This window comes from Marmota flaviventris, chromosome 17, assembly GCF_047511675.1.
Source record: "Marmota flaviventris isolate mMarFla1 chromosome 17, mMarFla1.hap1, whole genome shotgun sequence".
Classification (NCBI taxonomy): Eukaryota; Metazoa; Chordata; class Mammalia; order Rodentia; family Sciuridae; genus Marmota; species Marmota flaviventris.
The window spans coordinates 26,096,349-26,116,543 of NC_092514.1; the positions used below are offsets into that span (position 1 = coordinate 26,096,349).

The 20,195-nt window shown below is 36.7% G+C and overlaps 1 protein-coding gene across 1 annotated transcript in view; it reads left to right on the top strand.

Moving 5' to 3' along the window:
- Positions 1-20,195, top strand: part of LOC114080927 (leucine-rich repeats and immunoglobulin-like domains protein 1) — a 100,833-nt gene that overhangs the window by 72,480 nt on the left and 8,158 nt on the right. The window contains 1 exon segment of the mRNA XM_071603824.1: positions 12,624-12,796. Within this exon segment, the coding sequence (XP_071459925.1) occupies positions 12,624-12,685 (62 nt within the window). The 3' untranslated portion in view covers positions 12,686-12,796.

The following is a 20,195-nucleotide window of genomic DNA, read 5'->3' on the forward strand; positions in this document are numbered from 1 at the left end:
TTAACTTTTGTGCATGGCGAGAGAAAGGGATTCAGTTTCATTTTGTTGCATATGGATTTCCAGTTTTCCCGGCACCATTTGTTGAAGATGTTATCCTTCCTCCATTGCATGCTTTTAGCCCCTTTATCAAATATAAGATAGTTGTAGTTTTGTGGATTGGTTTCTGTGTCCTCTCTTCTGTACCATTGGTCTACCCACCTGTTTTGGTACCAGTACCATGCTTTTTTTGTTAATATTGCTCTGTAGTATAGTTTGAAGTCTGGTATCGCTATACCGCCTGATTCACACTTCCTGCTTAGCATTGTTTTTGCTATTCTGGGTCTTTTATTTTTCCATATGAATTTCATGATTGCTTTCTCTATTTCTACAAGAAATGCCGTTGGGATTTTGATTGGCATTGCATTAAACCTATAGAGAACTTTTGGTAATATCACCATTTTGATGATGTTAGTTCTGCCTATCCATGAACAGGGTATATTTTTCCATCTTCTAAGATCTTCTTCTGTTTCTCTCTTCAGGGTTCTGTAGTTTTCATTGTATAAGTCTTTCACCTCTTTTGTTAGGTTGATTCCCAAGTATATATATATATATATTTTTTTTTTTTGAGGATATTGTGAATGGAGTGGTTGTCCTCATTTCCATTTCAGAGGATTTGTCACTGATATACAGGAATGCCTTTGATTTATGCGTGTTGATTTTATATCCTGCCACTTTGCTGAATTCATTTATTAGCTCTAATAGTTTCTTTGTAGACCCTTTTGGGTCTGCTAGGTATAGAATCATGTTATCTGCAAATAGTGATAATTTAAGTTCTTCTTTTCCTATTTTTATGCCTTTAATTTCTTTCGTCTGTCTAATTGCTCTGGCCAGTGTTTCGAGAACTATGTTGAACAGAAGTGGTGAGAGAGGGCATCCCTGTCTTGTTCCAGATTTTAGAGGGAATGCCTTCAATTTTTCTCCATTCAGAATGATGCTAGCCTGAGGCTTAGCATAGATTGCTTTTACAATATTGAGGTATGTTCCTGTTATCCCTAGTTTTCTAGAGTTTTGAACATAAAGGGATGCTGTACTTTGTCGAATGCTTTTTCCACATCTATCGAGATGATCATATGGTTCTTATTTTTAAGTCTATTGATGTGGTGAATAATATTTATTGATTTCCGTATATTGAACCAGCCTTGCATCCCAGGGATGAATCCTACTTGATCATGGTGCACAAATTTTTTGATACGTTTTTGTATCCGATTCGCCAGAATTTTATTGAGGATTTTTGCATCTAGGTTCATTAGAGATATTGGTCTGTAGTTTTCTTTATTTGAAGTGTGTTTGTCTGGTTTAGGAATCAGGGTGATATTGGCCTCATAGAATGAATTTGGAAGTTCTTCCTCTTTTTCTATTTCCTGAAATAGCTTGAAAAGTATTGGTATTAGTTCCTCTTTAAAGGTTTTGTAAAACTCTGCTGTATACCCATACGGTCCTGGGCTTTTCTTAATTGTTAGTTTTTTGATGGTTTCTTCTATTTCCTCAATTGATATTGGTCTGTTTAGGTTGTCTATATCCTCCTGACTCAATCTGGGCAGATCATATGACTTAAGAAATTTATCGATGCCTTCACTATCTTCTATTTTATTGGAGTATAAGGATTCAAAATAATTTCTGATTATGTTCTGTATTTCTGAAGTGTCTGTTGTGATATTGCTTTTTTCATCCCGTATGTTAGTAATTTGAGTTCTCTCTCCTCTTCGTTAGCATGGCTAAGGGTCTGTTGATTTTATTTATTTTTTCAAAGAACCAACTTTTAGTTTTGTCAATTTTTTTCAATTGTTTCTTTTGTTTCGATTTCATTAATTTCAGCTCTGATTTTAATTATTTCTTGCCTTCTACTTCTTTTGCTGTTGTTTTGCTCTTCTTTTTCTATGATTTTGAGATGAAGTATGAGATCATTTATTTGTTGTTTTTTTTTCTTTTTTTAAGGAATGAACTCCAAGCAATGAATTTTCCTCTTAGAACTGCTTTCAATGTGTCCCATAGATTCCGATATGTTGTGTCTGTGTTTTCATTTATCTCTAAGAATTTTTTAATTTCCTCCTTGATGTCTTCTATAACCCATTGATTATTCAGTAACCTATTTTTCATTCTCCAAGTGATGCATGATTTTTCCTTCCTTCTTTTATCGTTGATTTTCAGTTTCATTCCATTATGATCAGATAAGATGCATGGTATTATCTCTACTCCTTTATATTGTCTAAGAGTTGCCCTGTGACATAATATATGATCTATTTTTGAGAAGGATCCATGTGCTGCTGAGAAAAAAGTGTAACTGCTTGATGTTGGGTGGTATATTCTATATATGTCAATTAAGTTTAGGTTATTAATTGTGTTATTGAGTTCTATAGTTTCCTTATTCAACTTTTGTTTGGAAGATCTGTCCAGTGGTGAGAGAGGTGTGTTGAAGTCTCCCATGATTATTGTATGGTGGTCTATTAGACTCTTGAACTTGAGAAGAGTTTTTTTGATGAACATAGCTGCACCATTGTTTGTCTCTAAATTCCCGCCATGCACTAAGGCACCAGAACTATTACCGACCCCCCTCCAAGGAAACAGCAACATGATAGGAAAATAATATTGTCAAAATTGTATAATTCTGTTGTTAACTATTGTTTTGTCCTCAACTGTTAACTGATAAATGTTACTTCCACAAAATATGTGAATTTTCTGCTTCTGAGAGGCAATGTGAAAGAGGAAGTATTACTTTTATGTACAAAGTTATTTATTTATAGAAATTTTGGTACAATGTACATTGAAAACATGTAAAATATTGAAGTGTCTAACAAAAGGCATTGAAGTGTCTTTAATAAAGATTCATTTATAAGTGTTGAGCGTATGGCAGGAATGAAAGTTGGGATATATGGTGTCCTTAGGGAGACAACAAATGGCCTCTTTTGGCTAGAAAAAATATGTGCAAAGCAGGTTTGCAGGTTAGAACCATGCAGCTTATTCAGCAAATATTTATTAAGCATTTGCTAGACACTTAAGCATAGGATACCATGGTAAGCATGATAGGAAAGTTCTCTTACAGAACCTGTTAGTCTATTAGGGCAGGGATATTAGTTAAGAGCTATGATAAGGACCACATGGTAAAATCTAGATCAAGTTTCAAGATAAATTGTCTTTGAGGAAATTCTGTTTAAGCTGAAACCTGATGGTTGAATACACATCAGCTAAGCACTGCTTGGAAAACTGTCTGCCTTCTCTAATCCTCTAATGTCCAAATCCTGTTAACCAAATTATGCACTATGTGTTCAGTAGTCAATACAAATGAGTTACTGGTACTCTAAGCAATTGAAATTGGCATGAAAAAGAAGTATATTTTCCATTCCTGGTCTAGAAGATACCATGCTAAATATAGCATGACATTTCTTCATTTTTAAATGCAAAAAAATAATGATTTTAAACATCTTACAAACAGCAATTTGTGAAAGTCAACAACAAATTCTTCACTCAAGCTTAACCAAATTTTGATAAAGTTCAGTTTTTAACATAATATATGTCACTTGGATGGTAAAATAGCATCCAATTATATGTTCAGTATCTGATGAGAGTCCAGAGGAAGGATGCTATATATTTTAAGTTGTGGGTTTCTTTAGTAAGATTTGCCAACTGGAGTATATAATGAAATATATAATGAGATAAGCCTAATGGATTTACAGGAAAAGTAGAATTGATGAAGAGGTCTAGGCTCAATAGAAAAAAGATGAAAGGTCAGAGAATTGCTGATAGAGTGTGCAAAAAGGGAGATGCCCAAAAACTGAAGAGAAGAGAATGAGTGACAAACATCACCAAAGAAAGTGGGTAAGGAATGAGGTACTGAAATATAAAGCATCAGAAAAGGGATAGTTTTGCGGATGGCAAGTTTTAGGGTGTGGCCATGGGAGTAGATGGATGAAAGAAATGGAGAAAAGCAAGTAACTGTGAGGCTATGATGTTGATTGTATCTTGACATGGGTGGAAGATGGTGAGGTTTAGTGGTGCTGTCAAAGCTTTAAGTCATGTGTGAATATTTTCAAAAATCTGAAAATTACCCCAGTTGGGGATCAAATGGGAAGTAAATCTCAGTAACAGGGTATATGCAAGAATCTGACTTAATAATCGGCCTACAATCCCCTATAGAAGGAGGAACAAGGAATTGCTTAGAAGTGATGGAATGCAGACAGGATGCAGCTCTGGCTTCATCAAAAAGAGGTGGCCATACTTCAGGCAAGGACTTGTGAGCCTGGGGTGGACAGATTGAGTATGAGGTGGAGTTCGGTGGAATAAAATGGGAAGAAATAGCTAGGGGCTCAAAAGAACAAAGATTTGGAAACCCAAGGCCTTGTTTGAGAATAATAGAAATGGAAAAGGAACTGCACAGGCTCAGGCTAATGAAAAAGGTGATGAAAGCCAGGGATAAAGGTCTTGATGGTAGTTGATTTTCAAACTCTTTCTAGAGCTTGAATGTTAAAATGTTTCCCTATTGATGCAGACAGGAGTACTCAGCTCTATAAGCCAGACAATAATCTCTGCCCTGTGGCTGACTTTCTGCCTTAAAATATGAGGCCTCTTAGGAGGGAAGTAGGCATAGCCAGGTAAGAGTCATGGTGACACATTTAGAGTTCTTCTGTTTTCATACAAACAGATTTGCACACAAAGGAGTGCCATCTTATATAGGGACTGCCAGGTGGAATCATCTTGGTCATTAACTGGATCAGTTGACATTAATAGGTGTTAGTCAGCTTTCCAAAGCTTTGACCAAAGAACTGAGATAATATTCATTAATAAGGAAAGGTTCATTTGGTTCACAGTTTCAGATGGTTGCATGGCCCCATGGCCTTTGGGCCTGAGGTGAGGCAGTCCATCATGGTGGGAATATGCAGCACTCCTGCACGTTTGCCAGAGAACCAAGAGAGACAAGAAAGGTCTGGGATCTCAATATCCCCTCCAAGGGCATTGCTCCAATGACCTAACTTCCCTCCAATAGGCCCCACCTCCTAAAGGGTCCACCATCTCCCTGAAACACTAAAGGCTAATAACCAATTCTTTAAGACATAGGATTTTGGTGGACATTTATCCAAGTGATAGCCATGGGTTTAGTTGTGTTGGATTCAGGGTTGATCCCATTCTTAGCATGGATCTGAGGTGAATTCTAAATTGACCAGAAGTGGTAAATGGAGAGTTGGAAGAATGTAGAAAGAAAAGATAAATTGTCTTGCAGTTTGTCCTGTACACAGACAACTCAAATTCTATATAACCATGAGAAGCCACAATACTGAAATCAGATCCCTATCACTTTTGGCAAGAATTTATGAAATTTTTCAAAATCTAGCTCCCTTGAACTGCATGACCAGAAAAAATTGAGGCAGCATGTCAAAGAGTGGCACAGATCAATATAATTGTGGCTATGAACACATTGACAATCTAAGTCATTTAGGTGCAAGTCCTTAAAATATAATTGCAAAACAGTGTATGAATTTTAGAGACAATCTATTTTACATACTGAAGAAGAACAAGTTTATTCTCTCCCTAGAGAGAGAAGTTTGAAGCAGACACAATTTACCTCTTTCACCTATGTGCTTTGGACAAAAATCTGCAGAGACTGATGATGAATGCTGAGGATGGGAGCCTTGTTCTAACCAGATGAGGACACATGCATCTTAAATGTTTCCCACGGGTACAGTGGCAGGCCCTAAAGACAGGTATCCTGGATATATCCTCAGTGTCCAGAGTATCTTTCAGAGCATGGAATCTTTCAGAGTACAACAAACCAAACAAACACCATCACCATGTTCAAGAAAAGAAAAGAAGGGTAACTTGCAAAATGCTTAGATCACAAGTGACCTTTTAAACCCATTAAAAGATGAATGTGCTGTATAAAGACTCAGTAATAACAATGCAAACAGCAACCAAATGTTATCTTCCAGAGGACAATGGCATCATGACATTAATAATATACTAACAGGCTGGGAACATAGGTCAGCTTTTCTTTGTATGGAGTGATTTTCTCTTGGCTTTTAATGATGTGAGATAAGCTCATAATTTTGTTTCTCAATGGCAGATTTTGCTCCCAAATTAGTTATGTAACTTGATGCTCTATTCAGGTACCAGTATTTTTCAACTAATACTTTACGCAAAAGGAAAGTGAAATGAACTGTACACTTCCAAGTTCGTTATATTTTCCCATTTGGGGATATACTTCTATTTCTCAGAACATATCTCAGTTGTTAAACAGCACATGCCTAATCACATTAATGAAGGTATGTATTTTATTATATATTTATAATTGTGGATTTCACTTCATTTACAGTAGCTATGTGTTAGTACTGAATTTATTTCCAAATGGTTTCTAATCAGTCAAATGACTCCCTTAAAAATTCCAACTCATAACACAAATATTGTAACATTCTAAATTTCCTAGACTCAGAGTATTTAGATAAAGAATCATCTTTGACCAAGTCTGTTGGAGGCCATATATATAATATATAATTATATATAAATATATATTTGTTCTAATCATTAAGGCAGAGAGGACACTCTTTCAGGAACTCCTGGGTGGAATACCCCCACCCCCACCCCCACCATAAGAATGCCTGGATCATGCTGTCCTAACTCACAGCCTTAGGATCAAAGAGCCTCCTGGAGATGGGCGTCGCCTGCCAAAGGCCAAATAACCTGTTTATTGTGGCATCCCTGCCACCCTGAGAAGCAAGCACCAAGAAAAGACTCCTCCCACATGGAAACCTTATACATACTGATCCCCTTTGATCTGTACCACTATAAATAAAGCAGGCACAGGCTTCTTCTTTGTTAGAAGCTAGACCCCTCTAGTAGGCTCAACTGGCCATGCCCCTACTTTAAATATATTCTTGTCTGTTTTTCTTTAATTTCTTGATATATTAGTTTCATATCTTATTTCACAGCCAGCACATCACTACTAGGGGTACCCACCCTCTCGCCCACACAGGACATGAGCGAGACAAGTCTACACAATTTGCAAATAGAAGGAAGCCTAATAGAGGCTTCCTTCAACCATCTGGGTTTAAGATATCAAAAGAAAATTGTAGAGGGCTGGGATTGTGGCTCAGGGGTAGAGCGCTCACCTAGCATGATTAAGGCCCTGGGTTTGATCCTCAGCACAACATAAAATAAATAAATAAAATAAAGGTAATGTGTCCTACTACAACTAAAAAACTTGAAGGAGGAGGAGGAGGAGGAGGAGGAGGAGGGGGAGAAGAAGGAAGGAAGGAACTGTAGAAGTTGTAAAGGAAGAACACCATTGCTGGCTCGTACAAAATTTTCCTACAGTCCCATATTAATCTTTGTGGAGTTCCACTAGGGAATATTAAGGGCCAAATTGAAAAAAGCAGAATCTGCAACCAAACCCAAAGGGTGGGATATAAGCTAAAGGAGATATAAAGTCTAGAAAGGATTAGCTACTGAGCACCAGGAATGTGATAATGAGCAAAGTTCATTTGAATCCAGCAAGTTCATGTGCTACAAGCAGAGTGGAAGGCACCTTGGCTTTTCATTTTCCTTTAATGTAGACTCTTACTGTATTGCATGGTATGTTTGCATGATATGTTGGCCTATTTTAAAAATTAGACACCAAAAAATTTGGGTATTATTCTGTTAAAACTGGAGTGCACACAGAAAAGAGTGTTTGAGCAGGAGAAATAAGATGAAAATTTCAGGACTCTTTATCTGGCAATAAGGCATAGGCTCAACTTCAGGGCAACTTTGTACAGTTAAAGGCAATATTCAAGAGAGAAGCAGTGAAAGCCTGACTTGAATAAATTGAATAAATAAGTATAGAAATGGAAAAATAAATTGATCTTGGAAGAAGAATTGGAATAAATTAGCAGCTTGTTAGAAATAAGCGATTTCTGATTAGTTAATTAACTATTTGGTAATTCTTAAAGACACATTCAATAATTATGAAATATATGTCGAACACTTTTTAACCTAACTGCTGAATTTCCTACCTGGGGCCCAAAGTCAATTTAATGATATTGAACTCACCAGGAGGTGAGTACGCCTCATGCACAAGCATCAATCAAACACTAAATATGTAGAGATTTACAGAGAATAATAATCAACAAAATGTGCATTATTAGCTCAGCCAAGTATGTATAAGGTGTTTCTTCTTTCCTCTGCTGCTATGTATTTGGTTTGTGATTCTTTGTGACTTCTATTGGAATGCCTGGAGACAAGACCCAGCTTTCCCTTCAGATTGTCCAACATTCTTGATACCTGACTCTGGTATACAGGTTCTGGTCTTCAGAGCTGTGCAGTTTCTCATTGATCTCAGCAGTAGCTGTTCAAACTTAACACATCACACCTTTGCTGATTTCTGATGTGAGCAAATGGATCTTAATTCCTTTTTCTCACCATTGCTGCCTTCCCCCTACCCTATCACTCTCCATGACTTTCTAAAGCATAGACTCACTTCCATTACCATATTTTTTAGAGAGAGAGAGAGAGAGAGAATTTTTTATATTTATTTTTTTACTTTTCGGAAGACACAGCATCTTTGTATGTGGTGCTGAGGATTGAACCCGGGCCGCACGCATGCCAGGCGAGCGCGCTACTGCTTGAGCCACATCCCCAGCCCACCATTATCATTTTTTGAGACTTTTGTTCCCATTTAAAATCCCAAAGAGTTTTCTGCCCCATCACCTCCATTCCCAATTCTTCCTCATGTATATATTCTTGTCCTACACTCAGACAGGACAATGTTGCCCTTATCTACAAAAATTTACCAAACATCATTTGGTTTGGGACTTGGAATGCTCATTTAAATCAATTAAAAACATTTCCTGTTTCCTAGTGAAGTGAAATTTAAATTCCAGGTTACTTGGGGGGGGGGGGTGGATAATTTAAGGAGCTGGCTGTCCCCCAGCACTGGGATCATGGCAGGAGATCTCAGGTAGCTCCCTGCAATTGTTTTGGCTCTTCTGTTGGATGGCCATGTCATTGATAGATGGTGCCTTGAAGGTTGTGTATGCATTGTGTTGTTGTAAATGTCCTGGGCACTAAACCATGAGTGAGCTTCATTTTTATTCTATTCATTTCGGAATGGACAAGACATTATTTTCTGTTTCTCAAAACAATACTGCCAGACCTCTGAAACTAATTGGAAAGTGAGATTTGGGCCTTTTAGATCTCCGCTGTGAGGAAGTATAACCACAGGGTTCCTAAGAGGCCACATTACAAATTCATCCATTCACAAAAGGCATCACCCGATTCTTCCTAGCTTTATTTGACTTTTTGAACTGTAGAATATTTTGTTTCCTGGCTGAATGGAAAAACGAGACCAAAAGAAATGCCCAAATAAAGACTTCTTAGTAGAAATCACTTTGTATTGAACTATGATTCCTCATGGTCCTGAGCAAACAGCCACCTGTCTCAGAGAAGAGACTGAATTCTTCTCTAATGGAACTTAGCTGGAGCAGCCTAAAGCTATGACTTGAACAACAGTCTGTTTGTCTCCCTTATTCCTTCCCAAGGGTGGTCTGGGATGAACTGTGCTTTCAAGAGACGTTAGTTTCTAGCATGACAAAGCCCAGGTCCCTTCATTTAAAATGCTTTCTGAACACTATTTTACATAAGACCTTCTGAATTATTTGAAAAATGTTGGCCATAGCAGAACTAGGCATGGTTTAATTTTACCTTCAGATGCTTCAGAGCAGAGTGGAGAAACCTTCAGATTCGGCTCCATTGTTTATAGCAGGGATGCTTCCTCTTGTTTATTTTGGGAAGTGTGGGCCAGGCTATTTCAGAGGTTCTCCTGAATTCCTTCTTCCTTTATATTTCTATATTGAATGTTCTGTTTCTGCACCTATATTTTTGGTGAAAATTGTCAGAATCAAAATGCAGCCACTTGCTGGGTGCAGTGGTGCACACCTGCAATCCCAGAATTTTGGGAGGCTAAGGCAGGAGGATCACAAGTGCAAGGCCAGCCTGAGCAACTTTACAAGGCCCTAAACAACTTAGTGAGACTCTGTATCAAAGTTAGAAAAAAAAAGATAAGGGGGATGGGGATGTGGTTCAGTGGTTAATTACTTCTGGGTTCAATCCCTGGTACAAAAAATAAAAAAGCCTCCCATGATAATTTCCTTACCATTTCACAGCTTTCACCAACCACGATATTGCAAAGCCAAAGGCATTAATTTAGTCTTTTATTTAAAAACACCATATCTCACTTAACTACCAGCTAAAAATTCACTCCAAGATTCTGTGACTTTTTATTGCCTTGCTTTTCAGCTATTTCTCATTAAATTTCTGTTGCCAGAGGAGTTAAATATCCTGGATACCAAACCATTTATCCTTCTCTCTCCACTCTACTTTCCACCAGCAGTGGAGTCTATAATTTTATTTAATTTCCCAGCAAGCAACTGCAGAGTTATTTCTGATTCTCTGCAGTTCACAAATTTTTGATCATACCCAACTTTAAATCCTCTTTCTTTCTTCCTTCTTTTTTCTTTGTTTTATGGATCCTAAGTTTATTAATTCTGTTGTTCTGACTGTTATGTTCTTTGTACGAGTCCTTAGGCTACTATGAGCCAATAGCAGGACAAATCTTCAAACCAAATCCTTCCCCATTATGTAAATAAAATGAATAACATTGAATTCATTATCTCATCTTTTTGATACATCACCTATAAAATAAAACTTTGTAGGTCGCTAAACCACACCATCAATTTCCTGTTCTGATCCTCTGCCCATACTGATTACCAAACATCTCTTCTTACCCAACTCAACCCATGCAGCAATTCTGCTCTTCCAGATACATGCATAGAAATGGTTTGAATAGAGTTCATGTCCATAAATAATTATATTTAGCATATACACAGAATTTTATGATTCCACCCTTACTTATGAATTAATTTGCTATAGTAGATTTAATAATTCCCATTACCAACATTTTATAGTTGGATAAAATAAAATACAGAGAATTACATTTCAAATTGCCCAAACTAGATTCTGCCTCTGTAAATACATTCATTTTTTTTAAGTTCTGAAACATGTATTTTCCCTTGTCTGCTTTGAAAAGCAAATGCAGGCTTAACTTTTACCAGTATACTCAATTTTAATTCCTTTACTTCAAATGACATTCAATTTTGGCGGATAAATATGACTTTCCAGTTATTTCAAAACATTAATTTAATTGCATGATTTCACAGCTGAAATCTATTGGAGTTCTTTGTTTTTCTAACTCAGGGAACATAAGTGCAGAGAGAGTTAAAATTACTTGTTAAGTTACACACTCTTAATAAAGTACATCTACTATGTTTTATAGGCTGAAACAATATTTAGGTATCCAATTACCTTTTATTACTTATTCTCACTTGGAGAAATTCTTATCAAATATTATCTACATCATTCTTTATATGCTGCTTTTGAAATTATATTTGAGAAATTCTTATCAAATATTATCTACATCATTCTTTATATGCTGCTTTTGAAATTATATGTTATCTATACATTGTTTTACATATATGATATTATTATTTTTTGTTGTATCATGTATTGGATTTATATATTTGTGAATTGTAAAGACTCGTAACACAAGATCTAAATTTTCAAAATTGTTCAAGATTCTTCTAATACTAAAACTTATCAGTAGACATAATTTAAACAAAGCATGTGTTTCTTAGATCAAAATATTTTCAAAGTCACCAGATTATATTTATCATAAAATGTTGAAAAGACATGGAAATACCAAATCAAAAGTTTAAGATCACCATCAATTCTTCCCTTCAAATAAAACCTTTATACAACTTTGGTTTTACTCAATGTTTTGCCTAGTAAAGAGCAGTTTTTTGCACATACTAAGAATCAATGGACATTAGAAAATGAATGAATGATGGATGTCAATCCATATGAATTCTAAACAAAAATTAGATCAATGTATATGTGTTTCTTTATAACTTGTCATTTTTTCACTTAAATATCCCTAGCAATTACATGTATTCAGTATCTTCATGCAATACAATTTTTATAGCTGAACCATGTTCAAGTCATTCAATTGAATGAGTTACCTCATTTTAAATCTATGAAAAGAGATTAACATTTTTTGAATTAGTATGACATACCTCTCCCTGACATTGCCCTGCTTCAAGCCTCCACTGGATCTTTAAAAGTCCAGGATGCTCCACAATTGGAGATGATGTGCCCATCTGGCCCTATTGCCTCTTGACTTTGTCTGTTGACCCCAACCCAATTTCTTCCAGAGAAATTATGTACCATTTCCCAGGAGTGATACCATGCTCTCAATTTCTGGGCCCTAAAGCACCCTCCTCCTTTCACCAGGAATGCTAGTCCTACTCCTCGTCTGTAGTCTTCCAAATCCAAATCCAAGATTTTATTACTAAATCCTGTATCACAGTGATCCTCAGGAATCAGCATAAACCACACAGAACAAGAAGTTGAGTAGAGATGAGAAGAACTGAAGTTTTATGTCAATTCAGAAGAAAGAAAAGAACATTTTGGCTTGCGTGAGCAGCCAGCCCTCTAGACAGGGTTATTTTCCTGTTGTCCGTGAACAAGAAAAAGCCATCAAAAGCAGCACCTTCTTTTCTTCTCTTCAGGAAACAGTGGCATTCGATTCTTCTCTTCTGAGGCCCTGAGTGATTGGAGAATGGATTGGTAGAGAAGAAAACGATGCTGATCCACTAGCTGCTGAAATGCTGTAGCCCCCAGTTCCAAGAAGTAAAAATGACCAATGGGAAAGTGAAGACAGTGGCTCTAGCCCTGCAGGAAGGTAAACAGAGATGCCTTCCAGGATTCTATGACTGGTCACTAAAAGATGAATGGAAAATAAACCCAAGTGCAGGATTTTGATGGGATACCTCATAGTAATTTTATATAGAAAAACTGGTAAGCTTTGTGTGGGATAAAACATTTAGCTAGATTTAACTTTCCCACAATGTGTGTGTGTGTGTGTGTGTGTGTGTGTGTACTTCAAAACATCACATCACACATAATAAATACATAGTTTTACATGTCAACTTAGAGTGTCATTAGGCTTGCTCTTGGTTTGGGTGTTTTTCTTCACATCTAATTGGTTAATGTGATACCGGGCAAGAGTAATGTGAAAGAAAAGAAAATACTGTATTCAAAATACTTGCTTCTTTAACATTCAGGAAATGAAAAAGAAAGAGGGAAAGAAAGGAAGGAAAAGAAAAAGAAGAGTCTTATTTCTGCAATTCAACTCCCACACTGCTAGGCACATAATAAGCATTTAATATGTGAACATTCACTAAATTGATTATAAAACATAATATTTAGCTTTTTTTAAGCTTTTCTTCATAAAAACCTAAGTACAACAGCTAAGCATGAAACTTTATGATCTCTTCAACTGCCTGGGCTTTAATATGAAGGGAGCCACTTAATTTCTAATTGGAGTTAAGAAAAGAGATAGATTCTTTCTAAAATGCCATGAAGGTGCACCCTACAAGCTCAGGATCTAGTTCTCGAGAGACATCATCCAGTTTTCTACCACACAGAGACACTGGGCCAGATCAAATGAATTTTACCAATCTGTACTCAGGGACAGAGTGTAAAGCAGAGTGGAGCAAGGTTGGGGATATGGGGGGAGACTGGGGACAGGAGGTGGGATGGTTGGGGGGCTGGGAGGGGTTTCATCAGGACAGATAGGCCCATGGGGGCTGAGGTAGGGGAGGTTGTCCACTAAATTTAAACTTTTATGTTTCCATTTACCTCCAGTTTAGAAGTTACCCTTCTAAACCAAAGCAAAATGATTCTTTGAATATATAACACCAAACGGAAATATTGACTTCTGCTTTTTTTCATAAGGTCTCCCAAAATGTTCCCTTTCTTGTTATGTTGGACATTATGACCCAAGAGAAGCCATGCAAATCTTCAGGATGCCACCTGGTATTCTTTGAACACATGATCTATTAAATTACCACTTAGAGACTGCTCTGTGTGTTCTATTTTGATTCACTTTATCTTTTTTTATAATTAATTTTTAATTTATATAAGACAGCGGAATGCATTACAATTCTTATTACACATATAGAGCACAGTTTTCATTTCTCTGATTGTATACAAAGCGTATTCACAGCAATTGGTGTCTTCATACATGTACTTTGCATAATAACATCCATCACATTCCATCATTGTTTCTAACCTCCTACTGCCTCCCTTCCCCTCCCACCCCTCTGCCCTATCTAGAATTCGTCTATTCCTCCCATGCTTCCTCTCCCTATCCCACTATGATTAGCCTACTTATATCAGAGAAAACATTCAACATTTGGTTTCTTGGGATTGGCTAACTTTAGTATGCTGTTTTTAAGTCCTTTGGGAATAGACTGAGGAGAGGGATAGCTGGGTCAAATTGTGGTTCCATTCCCAATTTTCCAAGAAATCTCCATACTACTTTCCGTATTGGCTGCACCAGTTTGCAGTCCCACCAGCAGTGTATGAGTGTATCATTTTTCCCTCATCCTCACCAACACTTATTGTTGTTTGTCTTCATAATAGCTGCCATTCTGACTGGAATGAGATGAAATCTAAGATTCGTTTTATCTTTATGAAAGCATTATTATTATCCCTATTGCAGCAATGAGGAAACCAAGTCCCAGAGTGTTTGTTTCTCTGTTCCAAGGTTGGTTACCAGAATCTCTTGCTCCAAATTCTGTGCCCTTAAATAATTTACAGCCTCTCTCTGCACAAGAGTTCCAGGATTGAGACCTGGAAAAGGGAGGGCCAGATGAAGGCTCGGAGAACGCTTAGATGCTCTTAGAAAGATCCCAGTCCTCTCTTCCTTTTATTTCACTCAACACTGCTCTCTGCATTCTGGCTGCCCAAAACATTGTGTTCATTTTCTCTCTAATTATTAATTACTTAATTAAATCTTAATTAGGTATATATGATAGCAGAACACATTTTGATTCATTGTATATAATTGCATCACAACTTTTCATTTCTCTGATTGTACACAATATAGCATTGCACCTTATATTCAGTCATACATGCACTTAGGGTCGTGATGTCCATCTCATTCCACCATCTTTCCTTCCCCCATACCCCCACCCTAACCCGCCTTCCCCTTTGCCCAAAGTTTCTCCATTTTTCCCATGCTCTCCCCCCATTATGCATCAGCATTCACTTATCAGAGAGAACATTCAGCCTTTGGTTTTTTGGGATTGGCTTACTTTGCTTACCATGATATTCTCCAGCTCCATCCATTTACCTGCAAATGCCATAATTTTATTTTTTAATGCTGAGTAATATTCCATTATATATACCAAAGTTTCTTTATCCATTCATCTATTGAAGGGCATCTAGGTTAGTTCCATACTTCAGCTACTGTGAATTTAGCTGCTGTAAACATTAATGTGGCCACGTTACCATAGTATGGTGTTTGTAAGTCCTTTGGGTATAAACCAAGGAGTGGGATACCTGGGTGAAATGGTGGTTCCATTCCAAGTTTTCTAAGGAATCTCCAAACTGCTTTCCAGTTTGGTTGCACCAATGTGCAGTCCCACCGGCAATGTATGAGTGTGTCTTTTCCTCCACATCCTCACCAACACTGTTGTTTGTATTCTTGATAACTGCCATTCTGACTGGCGCAGGATGGAATCTTAGAGTAGTTTTGATTTGCATTTCTCTAGTTGCTAGAGATGTTGAACTTTTTTATATATTTATTGATCGATTATGCATCATCTTCTGAGAAGTGCCTGTTCAGCTCTTTAGCCCATTTATTGATTAGGTTGTTTGCTTTTTTGAGTTTTAATCCTGGAGATTAGTGCTCTATCAGACTTGCATGTGGCAAAAATTTGCTCCAAAAATGTAGAATCTCTCTTCACCTCGTTGACTGTTTCTTTTGCTGAGAAGAAGGTTTTTATTTTGAGGCTATTTTCTCATAATGATGCTATTTTTGCTTCTTTGATCCTCAGCCTGTGGGGCCGGAGAAGAGGCAGGATCAGTCTTTGCTTTTCTGCTGCTTACAGATTTTGCTCTATCACTTTACCTGCTGCACCTCCCCCCCAAAAAAAAAATTCTCCCTAGAATCGTGGCTTCCAGAATCCCATGTTTTCAGCCTGATCATCATCCACATATTCTTGAACCCATGCTTGACCATCCCCTGGTCATTCCCCTTTCCCACTTAGGCACTTTCCCTAAATCCTTACCTTCCTGGTGAAATCAATATAAACATCAGTGATTCTTCCCCAAATCTGACCCCTCCTTTCCTTCACCTGCTCTTCATTATTGGTTTTGAATTCCACCTTGTCTGACCCACTCATTCCCTCTATCATATCCTGGACCCTCTCATTATCATTATCTTCCATTGCTAATGTCAATTTTAGGTATCTCACCCTCTGTCGGCCTTTGTCCTTGGTCATTCCTTCTGTCACCCAATTTTTGGGTGTGCCAAGTTTCAATCCTGATAATTTTTGATTGTGTTAAATTTCCATTGCTCCTGACCCACCACATTGTTCCTTGTTTTTCTCTTTATTCAGCTTTTGTCCATGGCCCACTATTGTAGTCAGTCTCTTGAAGATACCTTCAACTCGCTCATCCCTCTTTTCCTTTGTCTTAGTTTCCTTTTAACAATCCAATTCTTCATTCTGTGGTGAAACTAGCAAAGGCTGGAGAACCTGTGGCTCCACTGGCTGGCGTCACTGAACTCATGACCTCCCAAGTGCAGGTGGACGCTGGAGCTGCCTGGTGAAGTTGCTGCCAGTGGCTGAACAATCCACATATCCACTTTCCTCAGGAATGATTTCACGTCTTCATTTCTCTCCTCAAATCCCCAACTCTTCTCCTCATCTTCTTCTCTACTGATGCTGCTGCTTCCTGTTTCATGGAGGAAATAGGTTCAGAGACACTTCCTCCACAAACACCCTCCCAGCACCACTGGTGGGCTTGGCTCACCTGTGCCCAAGTGGGTGCAGCCCACACTCCCACCCAAAGCAAGCCCCTCACTTGGTTCTAGATGCTCAGTCTCAGCCACTGTGCAAGCTGCTTATTCCCTGTGTCAGCCTCTATTCTCTCTGCTAGATCATTCTCATCAGCATAAAACTCTGAAGGGATGCCTCTCTACAAAAGGAAGCCTCCTCCCTGGCCCCAGCTGTCAATGCTCTGTTTTTCATTGTTCTTACAGCCAGACTCCTCACTGCCATTAGTTTGTGTTCACTGTCCCCCTCCACTTGGAATCTTTTCCCAGTAGAATTTTATTTCCACCACCTGTTGAAACCACCTTTATCAATGTCAACCAGAAGGCTTTTAATGTCTCCCATTGTCATTCCAATGACTTAACTTCTGCCTTCTGAAATTCCAGCATCAAGGCTCATCAAGGCTCATCAAGGCTCAGCCCCCACCTAACAGGAGCATTTGGGAACCTATCAATTTTGTGTTCGGATGTGTTCCTCACAGTCCTTATCTGTAATTATGAAATTCAAGCTGCTCAGAAAACTGAAATGGTTTTTGTAACTCATGACAGCAAAACCAGATCTGAATACTGTAGATTCTTTATTTAACCTACTCAGTGGTGATGCTGATAATATAACGACATAGAAAACTGCTGTAATTGATAGCAAAATCAAGCCTCAGACCCTCCTTGGAGGTGTTACATAATATACAGTTTATGCAGAAGAGCACATCAAGCCCCAAGGAATCTAGAAAAACAGTTATGGACCTGGAGTAGAAATCTAAGATTGCATTCAGGAAGATAAATTTATTTGTAACTAGGCATGTTTTGATCATATATGAGTTTACAATACAATGTTATTTTATGGGAATGAAAATAAACATTGGTTTTATGTTTATTTATATCAAATAACATCTTTAAGATATTATATATCTTAATTTTGCATGAAACATGTAATTTCTAGTTATTGTATATAATTTAGGTAGATAATAATAAATAAACTTGTCAGAATCTTCATAAAACATCTGCTTCAAACAGTAATACTTGGAGAATTATTATTTATTCCTAAAGGGGAAAATATCTATAGAACTATAATTGTGTTTTTGTATAAAAACAAAGTAATTTTGTTAAGCATATGATATTATTCAATAAAATATTTTGTTGTCATTTAAATTTACAGTATAAAATGCAAAATCATAAATGAGAACTTCAGTTGCTCTATTCAGCAGGTACATTAATCTGGCTACTTTCCATAGTGCTACAAATATTAGCCCTTTTAAATTGTCAAATTGTCTATATAATAGGCAATAATATAATCTACATTACAGATAAAGAAAAGAAAGGGTAAATAACTTGCCCAATGTTATTCATGTTGAAAATAGATTTGGTTCAAAATAATATGTATATCCATTGTCCTAATCCAAAGCTAATGGGGCCACAGTAACCCACGAATACTGTTATTTTAAAATAATTTGACTTAAAATAATTTCAGATGTAAATTACAATTTGCATGTTAGATCTATTAACTGTGAAATCAAAACTAAAATTGTGTGATTTTTTTGTATTACTTCTCAGTGAATAAAACTGGTCATTGTACACTTTCAAATCATTACATTACTTCTCAGTTAAAAGACATACAGAAATGATGCAGATACCAATGCCATGACAATAAATTGGGACTAAAGAAACTTCTTCCATCAATTGACAAATGTACAATTATGTTTTAACCATACTACTATTGAGTAAAACTAATTTTTTTAAATTATTTAAAGTTACATGGGTAGTAATTAAGATATTTTAAAAATTATTTTAAAAGGGGTACATTTTTATATCTCAGCAATAATCCTTTATTTGTTGGGGAACCTAATTGGAATAGAAGACAGATATGAAACAAATATTCATGTGTGTGCTTTCATATGTTTTTCTCCTCAATTTTTTACATTGAAAAATTTCTAACCATAGAAAATTTAAGAGTAGTCATTATTAATATTCACATACATTCCACTCATATTCATTAGCATTTTGCAATCTTTGATTGCTGAGCCATTTAAAAACAAGTTGTAGATATTATCACTTATCAATTCCCTAAGTCTTTGGAATGCATTTCCTAAGAATGAGGATATATTCTTGTATAGCTATAATATAATGATTATATCAAAACATTTAACAATGATGCCATAAAGTTTTTTGTATTAATAATAATTTTATATCATTTTCAAATTTTCCCAATAAGATCTTTTATGAGCTTTTGTTTGTATATTTATTTATTACTTTTTAGCTAGTGTCCAATAAACATTGTGTGTAGAATTTAATTGTCAGGTCTCTTTAGTCTTCTGAAATCTAGAACAGTCTTCTGGCATTGTTTTCCTTCGTGACATTGAGATTTTGAAGACTACCTACATGTTAGTTATTTTGAAAAATATTCCCATATCTGTATTTCTCAAATTATTTCTTGATTAAACATTTTTGGAATAAATTCTATAGTGTTATTATGTATTTCCTCATGGTATCATATCAGGAGGTATATAATGTCACCTTGCTCCATAATTGGTGACACTCAGTTTGATTGATTGGTTAAAGTGGTGTCTACTTTAGTTAAGAAATCAGAGTTACAACTCATTGGTAGTGCACTTACATAGCATTCATGAGGTCCTGAGATTGATTCCAAGTACAACAAATGTTAAAGAGATTTTGCATCACTATGACCAAAAGACATGACAAGAACAACATAGAGGAGGAAAAACCTATTGTGTCTCATGGTTTCAGAGGTTCAGTCCATTGTTAGCTGACTCCAAAGTTCTTGGCCCTAGGTAAAGTAGAACATCAAGGTGGAAGTGGGTGGTGGAGAAAGAAAGCTCAGGACATGAGGGAAGGAAGGAAGTTTTTCAAACAGGAAATGATGAACAAGAGAATCTTGTAACATCGGGAAGGAAGAATAAATAGGAGAAATATGAGTATATACAAGGGATTTTATATAGTAGTTTTTGAAACAAAAATTACAATGCTATGGGACACTCAAAATAATAGTATTTAAAAGTAAGAAAGGTAAAGGAATTGAAGCAGAAGTAAGGTGTCCACACTTCACTCAAAGTGGTAAATGTTGATACTTACACAGCAGTCTCCTGACTTTGAGGACACACCTGTATATATTAATAGAAAGAACAGTCAACTAGGAAATTATGCAAAGAGGTGGACTTGAAAGCACTCTAATTATTGCAAGATGATTGGAGGAGAGGGTAGTGTTTTCAAATAAATGGTGCTG